Here is a 16,821-nt window from a genome sequence, read left to right as displayed (position 1 = left end):
TAACTCTCGCCTCTAAAATAATGGTGGATGAATGATTTAATTTTTGTTTCAGTGATTTTAATTAAAATCCAGCCAGTTTTCAATAACTGCATTTCTGTTGACTGTGTGTGTGTGTTTTAATTTAAAAATAAATTTAAAAAGATTTTTAAGAAGCTAGAAAAGGAGAGAGTAAATAATTTAATAGTTGACTCTTGAATATAGGGTTATGAAAATGAATTGACAAAGGTTAGATGTTCGGGGAGTGCTTGTACCTATTAGGTTCCATTAACATTAATGGCTGTAGGTAGCTGAATCTCACCATGTACCTTCTTAAGAACAGTCTTCAGCCTTGTAATAGGCGCTGTGTAGTAATGCTGACTGCTTCAACTGTAATTTTCATTAGTTAATTTCAAATTTTTCAAAAATTTTGCTTATAAAATACCCAAGACATAGATATTCTCTTAGCTTTCTTTTGGGAGAAAACTTGAAAAATTTTCTCCTTTCCACTTCTTATCCTACATCAAAAATATAACTATCAAATTTAGAATGATTTGGGCCAGAGACATTCAGATATTTTTTATTTGTACAGAAGCTATAGCTAACATAATTTTGTGCTATTCTTTTGTATAAACAGGTCTTACTTAGAATATAGATGTTAAATATCTTTTTCTTCAATAGCTGTTCGGTTTGGTCGTATTCCTAAGCGTGAAAAACAGAGGATGCTAATTGAAATGCAGAGTGCGATGAAGACCATGATGAACAGCCAGTTCAGTGGTCATTTGCAGAATGACACATTAGAACATCATGAACAGACAGCCTTACCAGCCCAGGAACAGCTGCGACCCAAGCCCCAGCTTGAACAAGAAAACATCAAAAGCTCTTCTCCCTCTTCTGATTTTGCAAAGGATGAAGTGATTGGCATGGTGACCAGGGCACACAAGGATACCTTTATGTATAATCAAGAGCAGCGAGAAAACTCAGCAGAGACCATGCAGCCTCAGAGAGAACGGATTCCCAAGAGCATGGAGCAATATAATTTAAATCACGATCACTGTGGCAGTGGGCTTAGCAGCCATTTTCCATGTAGTGAGAGCCAGCAGCACCTCAATGGACAGTACAAAGGGAGGAACATAATGCATTACCCAAATGGGCATGCCATTTGTATTGCAAATGGACATTGTATGAACTTCTCCAATGCTTATACTCAACGAGTATGTGATAGAGTTTCGATAGATGGATTTTCTCAGAATGAGAACAAGAATAATTACCTGTGCAACACTGGAGGGAGAATGCATCTGGTATAGTGAATTCAATTTTTTTGCCCAACTTGAATCAAGGAAAGCTTTTGAAAGTTTTCTTTTATTTGGGGGGAATATACCAACTTCAGGGGCAGGGTTGGTGTCAGAAAACATGAGATTTACAGAATCAGTTTTGTACAGTATTTTTAGTCAAATACTTCTAATAAACATCATTTGTTGAATGACCTCATTTCACAACTGAGTACAAGCATGTGATTTGATTGATACTGTGGTTGGGATAAGCATTTATATAAAATATGGATCATGTAAAATTGGTCCTTTAAGTCTTAGAAATCCCTTTGAAAATTTAAGCATTCTGATTAATTACTCCCCTACTAGCTTTGGGATTTTCTCAAAGTGCTGATCATTAGCTTGCCACAGTTGGTAATCCTTTGATATCTATGGAAGTATTTTCTTTAACCATTATAATGCAAAATCTTTGAACATAGAACATGGATAGATATTTTACTGTTTGAGAATCTAGGAATATTTTAATATGCTAATTTCTAAGGATTTTCTCAGACTTCATCTTACGAGATGAGCTAATGTTACTCATATTGTTCAAGTTTTTTTTTTTTTTAATCAAATACAAGAGTCTACATCAAAGTACAGTGTTTATATTCAGCCAAAATTTCATCAAAAACAGCAGTACCTCACCATTTCCAGTATATACCATGAGGTCCTTTGATAGTGCTGGGTATTTTCTGCAGCCAGGTAATTAAAGTCTTCTTTTTTCATTTTTAAAGTAACTGACTTTACTCCAATTCTTTTGTTAGATTTTTCTTGTCACTTACAAGTATTTGATTCCATGGATCTGAAAGGTGACCTTATATTTTATTAGACATAGTGGCTACCTTAAGGAGGGAAAAATCTGTAACCATTTTTGGTATTCTCTGTGGTTATTTAATCATCCTGTTCCTGGATCTCCTGTGGATTTAGTGAAAATTTAAAGGCTGATTTTACTAGTATACAGTGAATGTTCATAATCTTTTTAGTGTTCTCATACCCTCTTTGGCTTCCTAATTTTTCCTCACCAATCCTTACATAGAAGGTGTTCTTTGTATCTCCCATCATTGTTTTGTTTCCTAATTGAACAAGTGGAGGCTAGTAGTCCTGCCACTGTTTATGAAATAAATGGTCAGTGACTTTTTTTTTTTAAAGTAAGGCATATCACTGTATTTCCTTCTTTGAAATTATAATATTTTAATTGTGCCATTTGGAAAAAAGTGAGCTTTGAAATATTAACTAAATATTGGGTTCTAGGCCTGTGACTTCTAGATGTATTTGGATAAATCACTAAACATTAGGGTCTCATTTCCTTATCTGAGAAATGATAATTATAATATCTGCTATAACTAATGAATAGGATTGACAATATTAAGTATATATGAATTTTTTTAAGAATCATAAAACCAGCATAAGATGGTAGCAGTGTTACAAAATAAACTCTTAAACCTGCACAAACGGTTTTTGAAATAGCTTAGGCTACCCCTTTTATGATGCATTAATTGCTATTCAAACTAGGTTGCCATGAGGCTTCCTAACATAAGGCAAGTAGCAAGAAGAGAAAGTGTTACTATTGGTAACATTTACCTGTCTGAGCGTTATTTTCACATTGGGGTTCCCAGTGATTGAGATGCCACTTTTTGAAGGTTTTTTTTTTTTTTTTTTTTTTAAATCATGTCTCACTCTTTAAGAGTTTTTCCATTCTGTGCATGCTAGGTTTGTCCAATGAGTAAGTCTCCATATGTGGATCCTCATAAATCTGGGCATGAAATCTGGGAAGAATTTTCAATGAGCTTCACTCCAGCAGTGAAAGAAGTGGTGGAATTTGCAAAGCGTATTCCTGGATTCAGAGATCTATCTCAGCATGACCAAGTCAACCTTTTGAAGGCTGGGACTTTTGAGGTAGGTTTTATTTATCTAGAATATTGATGTAGGGTGTGTGTAGTGTTTTGTTTTCATGTACATTTTCATTCTTTTCTAAATAAGCATTTATAGTCTAGAGGCTGAAGTTACCAACAAAAGAATAACCATCTCAGAATCTTGGGAAGAGATGAAATAAATCCACAGTTCCTTAGGACTTGAAATACAACTGTTCTATATTCTTACCCTATGTACTTCCTCTGGGTTCTAGTATTTCTCTCAGGTGTGGACTGCAGGTAGGGTCTGCATAGTTAGACAGCCAATGAACATAGCCTAGCCTGGTATTTCAGTACAGAGTACAAAGAATAAATAGGATGCGGTTTTCTCTTTTAGGAGATTGTGGAATATTTTGGGAATGTGTGAGACATGTCTTATGTACTAGTTTGGACTCTCTTGGCCTCACCTCATTTAGAATCCTTGCTACTTTTTCTACCCTGACTTCTCTTGCTGTGATACATTCTGCCTGGACTTGGGGCAGCCACTGTTGCCAACTTGAGTAGAACACAGAATGTCTCTCTTTGTGCTATGTTATGTGCCTCTCATCTTCCCCAGGGCTTCCCTGGTGCTGCTCAAGTGTGAGGAGCCTCAGAACTTGCTCAGAGCTCACTTAAACATTATTCTGAAATGCAGGCTGGTGGGAGAAGTTGGTGTCTACTGGGCAATGTCTTTGATTAGTGGGGGATGGGATCCAGGGGATATATTTTTACTTTCGCCTGCTGGTCCCATAGACTGAACTGTCAGTTTTTAATGATACTGAGTGGCGGCCAGCTCAGTAATACTTCCTCTGATATTTGCTGTCTTCCCTTCCCAGTCTTATTTCCTTTTTCCTCAAACTTGTTTTCACATGTGGTAATGCCCATTCCACATAAACTTTTGCCTTATGCTCTGTTTTCTAGGGCAGCTGGACCAGAATGGAGAAGGAGCCATATTCATAAATAAAATAGCTGTGGCATAATTTAAAAGTAAAACTGTTAGGTTAGGATTTTCAATGTAAAGGAAGACATTACAGTTAAGATTTCAACTCTGAATTTTAGAGGGATGTCAGTGATTAAGTTTAATTCACCCTTTTTTTTTTTTTTTTTTTTTTGAGGTTAGGTAACTGTGGCCCAGAGAGGTGAAGAGATTTTTCTAGGATTACCAATAAATTTCTAACACAGGACCAGAACACAAATCCCAGACTCCAGGACTTGTGTTCTTTCCACCTTGTGATTTATCTTGGGATTGCTGTGTTCTAGAGTTAGTGCAGTCTTCATAGAAGGCTCATTACTCTCTTTTGGATTGTTTTGAGTAAAACAAGTTTTTGGGAAAATTGCAAAGGGAAGGTGTTTGTTCCTATTCCTCTGGTTATGAGAGAATTGTGTGACATAGGTGTCACCATTTACTATAGGGGAGGGAGTGCCATAGATAAGCATTTGTTGACTGATTTGGTTTGGGTTTGAATTACATCTTGGTGTCTGGAACACTTCTACTGTAATTGTTTTCTTTGTGTATTATCTCTTTGGGTTATGGTTTCTTGAAATAGTCTAATTAGAGTTCATCTGCTGCATTTGCTTTGGCTGCATTTGGTGTTTTCATGTCTCTAAGTGTCATTGCATTGAAATATTGCTCTTTTTACTTATGGATTAGAGACCATGTGATATACTTGGTAGCTTAAAGAGTTTCTTTAATGCTTTGGCCAAGGCCCAGTTTCAGATTTCTTGGCATTATTGCCTGCTTTAATTTTGTATTTGCATTTCAGAATCTTTATTAATAGAGTTTCAGAATATCACAGGACTCAAGTATTTTGCCAACGGTGGCTGGAATTTTTTTGATGTTCTTGGGATATTATTGCTTTGGTAGAGAATTTGCCCTTAAGGAAATGGTTCTGGGTAAAAATAAACTCAGTTATTCTTTTACAGCTTGCTTTTATATGTAGGATGTTTCTTAACTGACTTGAATACTGAATTATTTCTTAATATTAGTACTGAACTCCTTCAAATACATTTAAGTCTTTTTCTTTTTCCAGGTTTTGATGGTACGGTTTGCATCATTGTTTGATGCAAAGGAGCGTACGGTCACCTTTTTAAGTGGAAAAAAATATAGTGTCGATGATTTACACTCAATGGGAGCAGGGGATCTGCTAAACTCTATGTTTGAATTTAGTGAGAAGCTAAATGCCCTCCAACTTAGTGATGAAGAGATGAGTTTGTTTACAGCTGTTGTCCTGGTATCTGCAGGTAAGCAAGCTGGTTCATAATTGTGGCATACCCAGAATACAGTGACCAAGTGGGGGAGAAGGTGGAACTATGTTCCAGCAAGATATTTAGAAGCCTTGAGGGCTTTAAGCAGATGCTAAATTGTGTGAATCTGTTATTTTTGCATAATTAGACAGTATAAAGTCAAAAGTGCTGTAGAGTAATGAAATGATGTTTAGATCTAGGCCTCACATTGACCACAAGTCTTATTCTTTAACTTTTGCTAATAATTTTTACAAGTCTAAATTGTTATTTTTGTGGATTTAATGATTTTTTTGGGATATTAGGTTCTGATATGAATTTAAGTTTTAATTGAAATATGTATTACTTGAAAATATTAAAAATACCCAGTATAGTTAGTTTCAAAAATTGGTGAATTACGAGTAGGCTTTTACCCAGCTTTGCCACTGAATTTTCTGTCTGACTTGCATAAATAGTTCTTTTCTTTTGGGTCTCGGTTTCCTCATCCTGTGGAAGGAAGGGATTGTACCATGTGTGCCAACCTGGGGTCTGGCACAGGATGGGTACTTAGTTGCTGTTTGAATGAATGATCAAGATTTTTGAGTCCTAAACATTTAATGTTTATTTATGAGTCATTGATGATGTTTTCCAATTACTTTGCCACCTTACATTTATATTATAGGTATTTCTTTTTTTTTTTTTTTTTTAAATTTTTATTTTATTTTATTTATTTATGAAGGGGCCTGGGCCCCTTCTCTCACACACACACAGAGAGAGAGAGACAGAGACATAGGCAGAGGGAAAAGCAGGCTCCATGCACCGGGAGCCTGACGTGGGATTCGATCCCGGGTCTCCAGGATCGTGCCCTGGGCCAAAGGCAGGCACCAAACCACTGCGCCACCCAGGGATCCCTATATTATAGGTATTTCTGACCAAAGTATTTCAATTTAGATAATAGCTATTAAGAAAATAGCAAATGGGAAATTGATATACAATGACTTTCCTGGGAACATATAAATAAGAACCAGCCATTTTTAGGATCACTAACTTTATTTTAAAACATTTTTTGAGAATTTTACAGTATTCTGATATGACTTAAAGTTTCCCATTTGTTTCCTACTGTGTAAAAGCCATTGTACCAGGTGCTGTGAGGGTTATAAAGTGTAAGTTATAACCCCTGTTTATGTGGCTAAACTGTAAATCAGGAACTCCTAAGGAGAGTAAGTTCTTTGTGTATCTTAAAGGGCCTGTACATCAGGGGTACAAATACATATGTCTTTTAAGCATACTTTGGCTACCTGTTCTGATCAGCTCTACCCAGGTAACTACAAATGCACTTATGTTACAGAATAGTATGAAGTAACAGGTTAATAAGGGATACCTATTTTTCTCAATAATCTTGTAATTAATGCTTCTTGCACTTTATCTACCATTTTGCAGTCTCTTGATAATTATTAATGGTTTGAGTTGATATCATAATAATCTATTATGAAACTAAAGATAATCCTTACTTGTTAGTTTCTTTATCTGATCCATATGTGCTAGGAGGAGACAAGCATTAAGACACAAGCTTGCTCTCCAAGCCTTAATGTTCTGTTTGGAAAGACAGAACTAACACAGAAAACTTCATGGTATTAAGCTGTGTGGTTCTGACTGAGGAAGGAACCTCATTCAGAGGTTCTAGGAAGGAAGATGAAATTACTTGAGAAAGCTTTATGGGGAAGATGAAAGTGGATCTGGAATTTGAGGGGTGGATTATTAGATTTTTCCCATCAAAGCAGTGATGGAGCAGCTTGGAAGAGCATGAGGTAGGCTAGGGTCAGGTGGCCAAAACCCATCGTGTATATCAAGGAGGAAAGGGACAGAAGAAGGCTGGTGAGTTAAAGGTTATTGAATGACCACGAGGAGAACTAAGCAGAGAAGTTTTAACTGAAATATGGGGCAGTGGGAAGTCCGTGTAGGGGAATGATCAGGCATGAACAAAATGATAGTCTGACATTAGTTCTGCATGTTTATCTTGGGTAGATTAGACAAGTGAGTCATTAGAGCTGGAGAGTCAGGTTGAGAGGCTGTTTACACAACTTCAGTTAGGAGGCAGTGGAATGAACCCTCCTGAGATAGCTGTGGTAGAGGAGGTGAACAGGAGGGACTCTCAGAGATGGTGCAAAGGAAGAAACAGTGGTAGGGGGTGAGGGGGATCTCTGTGCCAGGAAATGTGCTACTTATTGAAATTTCCTACCAAGAACGTGATTTTTTGTTTTTGTTTTAATCTCCTTTGGAAAAAGCCTTGTGTTGTTTCCTGATCAGGAGAACAACATGAATTCTTTGCAAAAGTAGAAAATACTGAGATGAAAATACAGATGATTGGGAAATCTGGGTGGCTCAGAGGTTGAGCATCTGCCTTTGGCTCAGGGCGTGATCCCGGAGTCCCGGAATTGAGTCCCACATCGGGCCCCCTGCATGAAGCCTGTTTCTCACTCTGCCTCTGTCTCTGCCTCTCGCTTTCTCTGTCTCTCATGAATAGATAAAATCTTAAAAAAAAAAAAAAAGAAAAGAAAAGAAAATACAGATGATAATATTGCTACCAAAAAGGATTACTTTCAACATTAGGGGGTCTCTATCTGTTCCCTGTCCCTCCATTTATCATTTACCTGCTTTATTGATTTATGGTACCTAAAAAAAAAAACCGTTTGATATGCCAAGTGGAAAAGCCTAATTATAGAAGAATATAACGCATTCTTATTTTTGTTATGTCTATATAAAGGCACACAAGCAACACATATACAACAATTTCATGCATTTTAAAACAATATGTTACTTTCACTTAAACATATGATAGTGTTCATGTCAAACTCAAATCTTTACTACCTAAAAAGAACTATTGCTATTTTTAAAGCAGTATTTATACAGGAAAATAAAATTCAAAAACTCTAGAAGAGGATAAAATAAAAGTCTCTCCTTTCTCTTAGCCTACTCTTCAGAGAACTAGATTTCTAATCATCTTTCTTCTTAATTGTTCTCAGTTACCCATCCAACTGTAAATACTGTGCTTGTACTTCTTTTTATTGAGTAGATATAACTGACAAATAAAAGGATCTTCTTACTTTTTATAAGCTTTATTTTTATAGTTATGTTGTTTTATTTAAAACAGTAATATGCTCACATTCTTTGGTCCTTCACTTTTCCAGAACCTCTCAGATAGTATAGATAGAATCTTTTCCTTGGAAAGGGAGACATTTTCCTCCTTTTCCCATATCCTGGATTTCTTTGCTATATCATTTCTTTTACATTGTCAAGAATGAAAATATTTACCTTCTGTTCTGTTGGTGTCAAGTTTCCATGCTTTGTTTATTAGATGAGTCTAAATATTGAAAGTAAAAAAATCTGCATTTGCAGTATTATATAAGTAGTACTCACAGTGTTCACAGAGTGGGGTTGAAATGGTGGACAAGGCAATATAAATTTTTTTTTTTTAGGATTTTATTTATTTGGGACAGCATGAGCAGGGGGGGACAGCCAAAGGGAGGGGGAAAGGGACAAGCAGACTCCCCACTGAATGAGGAGCCCAGCAACGCTAGGCAATCTCAGGGCCCCAAGACCATGACCTGAGATGACACCTAACTGACTGAGCCTCCTGGGTGCAATATAAATCTTGCCCTAAACCTGTGCCATCCAAGGGGGGAGTATTCCAAGTAGCAGGTAACAAATGGATTATTTATATTCTCTATTAATTGCTCAGAATTAAGCAACCATTATATTTGCATTTATTTATTCATTCATTCATTCATTCATTCATTGTTATTTCAAGATTTTATTTATTCATGAGAGACGGGGGCGGGGGGGGGGGGAGGGCAGAGACACAGGCAGAGAGAGAAGCAGGCTCCATGCAGGGAGCCTGACGTGGGACTCCATCCCAGGTCTCCAGGATCACGCCCTGGACTGAAGGCAGCACTAAACCACTTAGCAGGTACTATTTGCTTTATATTTAAAATAGCTTTTTGCTTTTCTTGGAATCTATAGTTGCCATCTGGGTTTTGTTTTGGTTCTTGTCAGAAAGTTAGTTTCTAGATTTATTATATGATTTTATCCTCACAACAGACCTCTGAGGTGAGCTCTGGGACATGTTATCCTCAAATACAGGCAAGAAATTTGAGAAATAGAAGGGTTAAATAATTTGCCCAAGACCGTACATTTTTAAAAGTTGGCTGAGCATGCATTTGAACTCCTATTAGTCTAGCTTCAAAGCCTTTCTGCTATACTGCTTGTTAATAGAATAGCTCTAGCTGCTAAGGGAGAGAGAAATCTCAAACATGATCTTTGCCTGTGAGATTGGAAGACTCTTGATACCATGGAGAAAAAGGGAATTATACTTGGAAGGTAAATTCTTGAGATTGTGTGAAATGGCAGCAGTTACTTGCAGTTGAATATTAGGGACAGGCCTATATAGGTGTGAGACCAGAGTTCATCTAGATATGGATTTTAGTTGTCTTCATAGAGGTTTTTGTGGAAGGAACTTGATTTCCATCTTGTAGGATGTGAATATACATAGAGAGGAGATACGGTGAGATTTGGTGGTGAGGGATGAAGAACCTCTCAAAGCTTAAGGAAGTATAGAGGACAGGTATATCATGAATTAAACTACTATAAACTATAAAGTAAGTGTAGCATTTAGTACATCTTTTAGAAGATTAATTTCTTTTTTTTTTTTAGAATTTTTTTTTAAGACTTTATTTATTTATTCATGAGTGACAGAGAGGGAGAGGCAGAGACACAGGCAGAGGGAGAAGCAGGCTCCATGCAGGGAGCCCAATGTGGGACTTGATCCTGGGATCCAGGATCGCGCCTTGGGCCAAAGGCAGGCACTAGACCGCTGAGCCACCCAGGAATTCCCCCCAAGTTTTCATATTAAGAACAAGTATGCCCCAAATAATGTCTACCAGAGATTTTTGCTTCCTTTGCAGTATCTTTCTTATTAATTACCACTCCCTATACTGGGAGCCATTGAATATTTCTTGTGCTCTACTGCCTCCTATTGTAAACGGAAGAAATAGCTCTTAATGATGAAAAAGTCCATGGGCAAACAACATAGGTTTGGCTAATTTTAAGATACTTCCCTTTATTGTTGGCTTATACTAAATCACTAATTTATTAATATTTTGTTTGATGAGCTTAATGAACACAGTATGTTAAATGGATGTGAATACAGGTTAATATAAGTAGGTAATAAAGTTGCATAGTATATTAGTTATTACTGCATAATAAATTACCTTAAAACTTAGTGGCTTAAAAATGAATACATTTATGATCTCACAGTTTCTGAGGATTAGGAATATAGATGTGGCTTAGACAGGTGCCTCTAGCTAAGGGTTTCCTAGTAGATTGTAGTCAAACTGTGAGCAGGGCTGTAGCTGACTGGCTCAACCACCAGGGAAGGATCTGCTTCTAGGCTTATTCATGTGGTTGTAGCAGGAGTCATTTCCTTGCAAGATGTTGGACTGAGTGCCTCAGTTCCTTGCTGGCTGTTGGCTAGAGACCACCGTCAGTTCCTTAGCATATTGACCACCCGTAGGCAGCTCACAACATGGCATCTGGCTTTTCTCAGAGGAAGTAAGCAAGAATATGCTGAAGATGAAGTTTTTTGTTTTTTGTTTTTTGTAATATATTTTATTCATCAGTAGTGAGTCAGTAAGTCTAGCCCACTCAAAGGGAACAGATACACAAGGTTATGGTTACCAAGATGAGGTGGCCATTTTAGAGGTTGCCTGCCGCACATGGTAACATATAAATGTGAATATATTCCATATGAAGAAAAAATATATTTGGAAACTACATGATTCATTTTATTGTCAATTAGCAGTTGAAATTAATAGATGGCATCTAATTTTAAAAGTCAGAACCTCAAAAAAATCAGAACCTCTAGTTTTGTAAACAAAGTACTAAGCACTGAAGAATTTGATATGTCAAGTGTACTGTGTCATATATCTCTTTATAATGTAATAAATAGGTACAGAAATTTGCCTTTGGGATTTGAGAAATTTTGTCAAGTATTGTTTGCCTTTATTCTAATGTATAAAACCTTGTTTTGGATTCATTGATGAGACTGATGAGCAAGAATTATATTTATATTTAATGTTATCTCTTAATATTTATACTTAATAATATGTTCTCTCACTCATGTCTGTCTATTCCTTAGATCGATCTGGGATAGAAAACGTCAACTCTGTGGAGGCTTTGCAGGAAACCCTCATCCGTGCACTAAGGACCTTAATAATGAAAAACCATCCAAATGAGGCCTCTATTTTTACAAAACTTCTTCTAAAGTTGCCAGATCTTCGATCTTTAAACAACATGCACTCTGAGGAGCTCTTGGCCTTTAAAGTTCACCCCTAAGGCCTTTGTTTATGTAAACATGAACTGATTCATGCTAACTGTACATTTTGTGCTAAAATGCTTATTTATATGTGTATACCATATGTGGAGATAAAAAAGACCTTTAAGACAATACAAGATTGTAGGCTATCTCTGTAATCATGCAGTAGCTGTTTGGATTGAGGTTTCTTCAGCCATGGTTAGACATTGACCGCATTTCCCCTATAGACCAATCAGCTGTGTCGCACTTGAACTGGAGAAGTTACACTGAATTATAGTCACACTGAATGTTAGACTTTTTCATCTGCCAAAACCAAAAATCATTTTGATCTCCCTGTGGTATAAATATAACGCACAATCACAAGTATATGAGGACTTAAAAATTAATCTTTAGTGGTAGAAATTCTGTTGTATGATGAAGACTTGATTTCACCACAGACCATTTGACCTGGTAATTGGAGACATTGCAGGTTAGGAGATCTTCATGTCTGGATTTTGTTCTGCCGCTTGTAAAGTATATGATCCCAGGCAGGTTAGTTGGTTGTGGAAAATGAAAATTGATAGTGTTCTTAATGCCCCACCTCGCAGATACTAAAAAATGTCTATAAAGCATATTTACCTCTTGGGAGATAGGCACTATGTAAATAAAGTAAATTTTTGTTATTACAATTATTCATAATAATATTCTTTCCTTATTTCTAAGTATTTCTGAAAAATCATTTCAGAGTCCACCCCAACCTATTATTCAAGGTTCCTGCATATGTGTGGGGTATCCTCCTGGCACACACATACTTAAAGTTTATGGGTACATCAGATACATAGTATGTGTACATAATATCTATGTGAATATAGTTATACATAAACACATTTCTTCACAATATTTTAAACTGTGAAGAACTTTATCATACAATAAACTTAAAACAAGAGGTGTCAAAGACTCAAATTAGGTGCATTTTACCTGTTGATGACATAACCATTGCTTTAAATGTTTAGACAGTAGATTATTGAGTTTATGCTCTATTTTTATTTAAGCAGCACTTAATGTAAAAGTACCAACAGGCAGTTGAGTTCAGATTTTAAAAAGTATGTATTTTAGAGTTCATCTTTGGTAAAATCTTTGGTTCAAGGTACTAGTTGTTTAAAAGTTCATTCAGATTCTTACCTTGTACTAAAAAAGGTTTCATTGCTGCCCGTTATACACATGCTGCAGCTTGATGATAAATATTTTGATTCTTTTTGGAGAACCAATCAATGTTTTAAGAAAACTGATGTGTTGGCTGTGTGTGTGTGTGTGTGTGTGTGTATGTGTGTGTATGTGTGTGTGCAAGTGTGTTTGAGTCCACTCTTTTTTTTTATTCTTCTAAATAACACTACAGGGATTTTTTCAAATTAGATTTAATCTATAATTTGAGAAATCATTTAGTGTGTGTGACCTACAGGCTTAGAAATGGTACAGAGACATTTCATCCACATTTCTAATATTGGGCTTTATTAAATAGAGATCAGCCTCTGTTTATGGCAGTGGGAGAAATAGCCAGAGTGGAGGATTTTCTGTGTGTTTTTCTGTTTCCCTGGAAAATAGCAGTTAGTTGGAATTTTTTGAAAAGATTGTCTTCTGTATAATTTTTGGATTATATAAAACTGTAAGAATGGAAAGAGCCCGCTTTACTATACTCAGCCTGTTGCTTTAATGACATGTGAGCAGAATGCCTTATTTTGTAATCTTGTTTAACTTGTTGCTACTGGGACTTGAATTTCTGTGGCACTTGTTAAGTAAGTAAAAAAAAAGAAGTTAAATCCTCTCATTATTAAAGAGGAAAGGTGATGGTGATGTCTGTAATACAATATGAACCATAATTGTGATTTACCTTACGTAGGTAAGACTTTTATGGGATCTACAGTCTAGTTTTTGTGAATTCTTTACATGATAGCATTATCTTTTTATAATTTTTTTTCCTAAGATAAATGCATAGTTTTCTTCTATGGGGGATAGAAACGGCTTTTTGAAGTAATCCTGAAAACCTCAAAGATCATGTTTATTCTTAATTTTTGCCTTTTGCATAAGCCTCTTTATAACATGTTATCTTTAAAACAATTACTGTCTTTAGGAATGTGTAACCAGAACTATGTTAGTATTGCTTATAAAACTTTAGTTAGGTTCAATATATACATGTATACATCTATATATAGGTATGTAGGTTCGCATTTTGTCTTGTAAAATTTTATTTGAACAAATTCTTCCTGTAGGTAATGGGAAACAAAATTAATAGTTTATATGCCACTTGTAGCATCTCTATATTTGAAAATAGGCCCAATATTAAAACTACTAAAATTAAACCAGCAGTCTATTATAAGCACATTCTTTGAGTCATTGGATATAAATTTATTAATGTGGAGAAGACAACCAGTTTGGGAAACTTCTGGGTTGGTGGGACACTGTTGATTAATTGATAATGTACTGTATGAATTAAGTGATGCTTTAACTCTGATTTTACATTTTAAAGTTAAAATACGGGCATTATGTCAGCAAACTTAAGGGCATTATGTCAGCAAGCTAAAACTTTTTTTTTTCTGTGCTTTTAATGTATCTCTTCACATGATCTGAGAGAGGATTCAAGCTTTTAGAGAGAAATAAATAGCTGAGGGAAAGGGGAAGCATCTTCTTGAGTTGAAGCTTTTCCTTATGGCGATGGTTTAATTACAGATGAAAAATTAGAAGGCAATTTCAGTGGATTAAGTGTATAGCTTTTGTATCTACATTTCAAGAAATTACCATTGTAACTTGATAAGAAATGATTTATTTTATGTAAACATCATTGCAAAGCAAGGTGTAGAAGCTCAGCTAGATTTATTACTGTGCACGAGATTAAGTACCTATCTCAATTATTCTTTTTCTTTTCCAATATAAAGTTTGCTGAATGTACAAGAAGAGTTTATCACTTAGGATATAGAATTTTTTTTAGGGGTTGGGGGGACGGGATCTGTCAGGAAATTGCCTATAAACAAAGATTGTCTTGATTTGATTCAGAACATAAAACTTGAAGCTATTCTTGAACTAACGTGGAAAAATAAAATGGCTATTGTTTTAAAAAAGTGATAGAAATATATTGTCAAGATATGAATTAAGTTTATTTTCTACAAACTTATTGATGAGGACATGGATAATACCTTCATGTTTCTGAAAAGTAATCTGTACGTGGGGGGAGGGGATAATAAATATTATTTCTAACCAAGTGCGTGGTTTTTGGTATCTTTCTATCTTAATGTTTTTGTAAGACTCTAACTTAGTACTTTCCCCTGAGCATAGGCAGGACGTCTTACCTAAATACCTGATTTAGCGTGGGGGAGCATGTATATGCAGGGCTCTTCTTAAAAGATTTTAGTTTGTTTAGAGTCCAGCAACGATTGTTGCTGTTTTCTATAATAGCTAAATAGTAGTTTGTTGTATCTGGTAAGGTAATCTTTTTTAGAGGGGGATGATCTGAGAAAGGAAGGGGGTGCTTGATCTAGCCAACACTCAGCCTTGGTTATGAGTGGGTTAAGGTGCCTCAGCAAGACCACTGCCCCACTCCCTAGGGGTGGTAGCCATGTCGGTGGAGTTGAGGCAGTTACTTAAATCTTAAATGCAGTCCCTACAGTTGTTTCCTAGACCAGTAATACTTCTTTTCTGTGGATGTTAATTCCTGTTCTGTGAGAGAACTGGGCTCCTTGATTAAATAAACTTGGAAATGCTGGGTTAACGAGGTTACTGAGATGTCTTTATGTTAGTCCTGTTCTCTAATGATCAAGTGTGTATCGGGAATTCTTTAAGGAAGGATTCAGTGGGATGCAGTTTTCCTGAACTTCCTCTGCCAAGTAGTGCTCCCCCCTTTTTTCTGTGTTGAGTGCTTCTTGGGGCCCCTTGGAAGGTGTGCTTTCAGGAGGAAATAATGTTTACACATTTTGGGTGTTGATTAGGATATTGATCATATTCTGTGGAGTATTGTACAAATTTGTATTTTGTCCCTTTTTGCACAGTATAAAGAAATGTTGAGCTCTAAATAAATGTGTGCTTGATGGAAAACAAAATAGATTAAATTCCTTTGAATTTTGGAAGTGCTGCATGTGAGTAAATGAGTAAAGACAGCCAATTCATGGATCTGGTTTTAGTTTTCACACTTACTTGGGCCTGTTAAAATTTGTCACATTTGCTTTTCTTAATTCTTGGTCTGTCTAAAGGTTTAGCAACAGGTTATAGCTTGTGTTCTAGTAGCTACCTCAGAGTTGCTCTTCACAAAGTCAAAGGTGGTAGAGAAACCATAAGGGCAGTCTTGGAGGCACTCACAACCTCTCCAGAATGCTTTCTATGGGGCACGGTCCCAAGCATGTAAAGATGGACTCAAAATTATTAGTTCCTCCACCTTTTAATATTACTAAAGAGTGTGAGACTGGTGTTTTAAAGAAGATTCAAATACATGGGACGAAAATGGTGTTTTCAGATTTTTTTTTCCTCCTTTTCCCTGCTGGGGACCACAGAATTGAATACGATCTTCTAAAAAGTTTCTAAGGTAAGTTCTGTGTTTTTTATTTTCTGCAGTTTCATTTTTCTCTGAATTTGCCTTGTCCCTAACCCCAGCAGTTCCCTCTGGCGCACCCCCCCCCCCCCACATTAGTTTGTTGCTTTGCTTGTAAATTTTCATCTGTTTTTCCCTCCTACACCAGCCATTTCATTTCCTGTTCAGGTCCTGCAGTTAAGTTGCAAGTAGGGTAGTTTCCAAAGGGGAAAGCACCTACACTTGCATTCTCTGTTGATCATTTTCTTGCTCCCTACAGTTAGGTTTCTCTCTAGGCTGTTTTATCTAACAAGACTTTGGAGGAATAAACTCGTGGTTTAGTTATTCGTTACTTATATTTGTTGAACATACATGTACTGTTCAATGATTTATTTTAATCCAAATGCAAAATGAGTTTCCGTGAAAATCCAGGGAACTAGTCCAGAGTGTTGTGGAAGTTGTGTGCACATGGAGCAAATGGCCACCAATCATAGCATCTTAAGTAGTAATTGCTAGGAAATG

At 36.2% G+C, this 16,821-nt stretch overlaps 1 protein-coding gene across 1 annotated transcript in view; it reads left to right on the top strand.

The window, feature by feature from the left end:
• NR1D2 (nuclear receptor subfamily 1 group D member 2) overlaps positions 1 to 15,000 on the top strand; it is a 28,695-nt gene extending 13,695 nt beyond the window's left edge. Inside the window, exons 5-8 of the mRNA XM_038570706.1 lie at positions 658 to 1,277; positions 3,000 to 3,185; positions 5,209 to 5,419; positions 11,592 to 15,000. Of these exons, the coding sequence (XP_038426634.1) occupies positions 658 to 1,277; positions 3,000 to 3,185; positions 5,209 to 5,419; positions 11,592 to 11,788 (1,214 nt within the window). The 3' untranslated portion in view covers positions 11,789 to 15,000. The remainder of the gene's footprint in view (positions 1 to 657; positions 1,278 to 2,999; positions 3,186 to 5,208; positions 5,420 to 11,591) is intronic.
• The last annotated feature ends 1,821 nt before the right edge of the window (positions 15,001 to 16,821 follow it).

The sequence above is a fragment of the Canis lupus genome, chromosome 23, assembly GCF_011100685.1.
Source record: "Canis lupus familiaris isolate Mischka breed German Shepherd chromosome 23, alternate assembly UU_Cfam_GSD_1.0, whole genome shotgun sequence".
Classification (NCBI taxonomy): Eukaryota; Metazoa; Chordata; class Mammalia; order Carnivora; family Canidae; genus Canis; species Canis lupus.
Note: the sequence above shows the minus strand (reverse complement) of the source record. Positions and strands in the feature narration are given on the sequence as shown.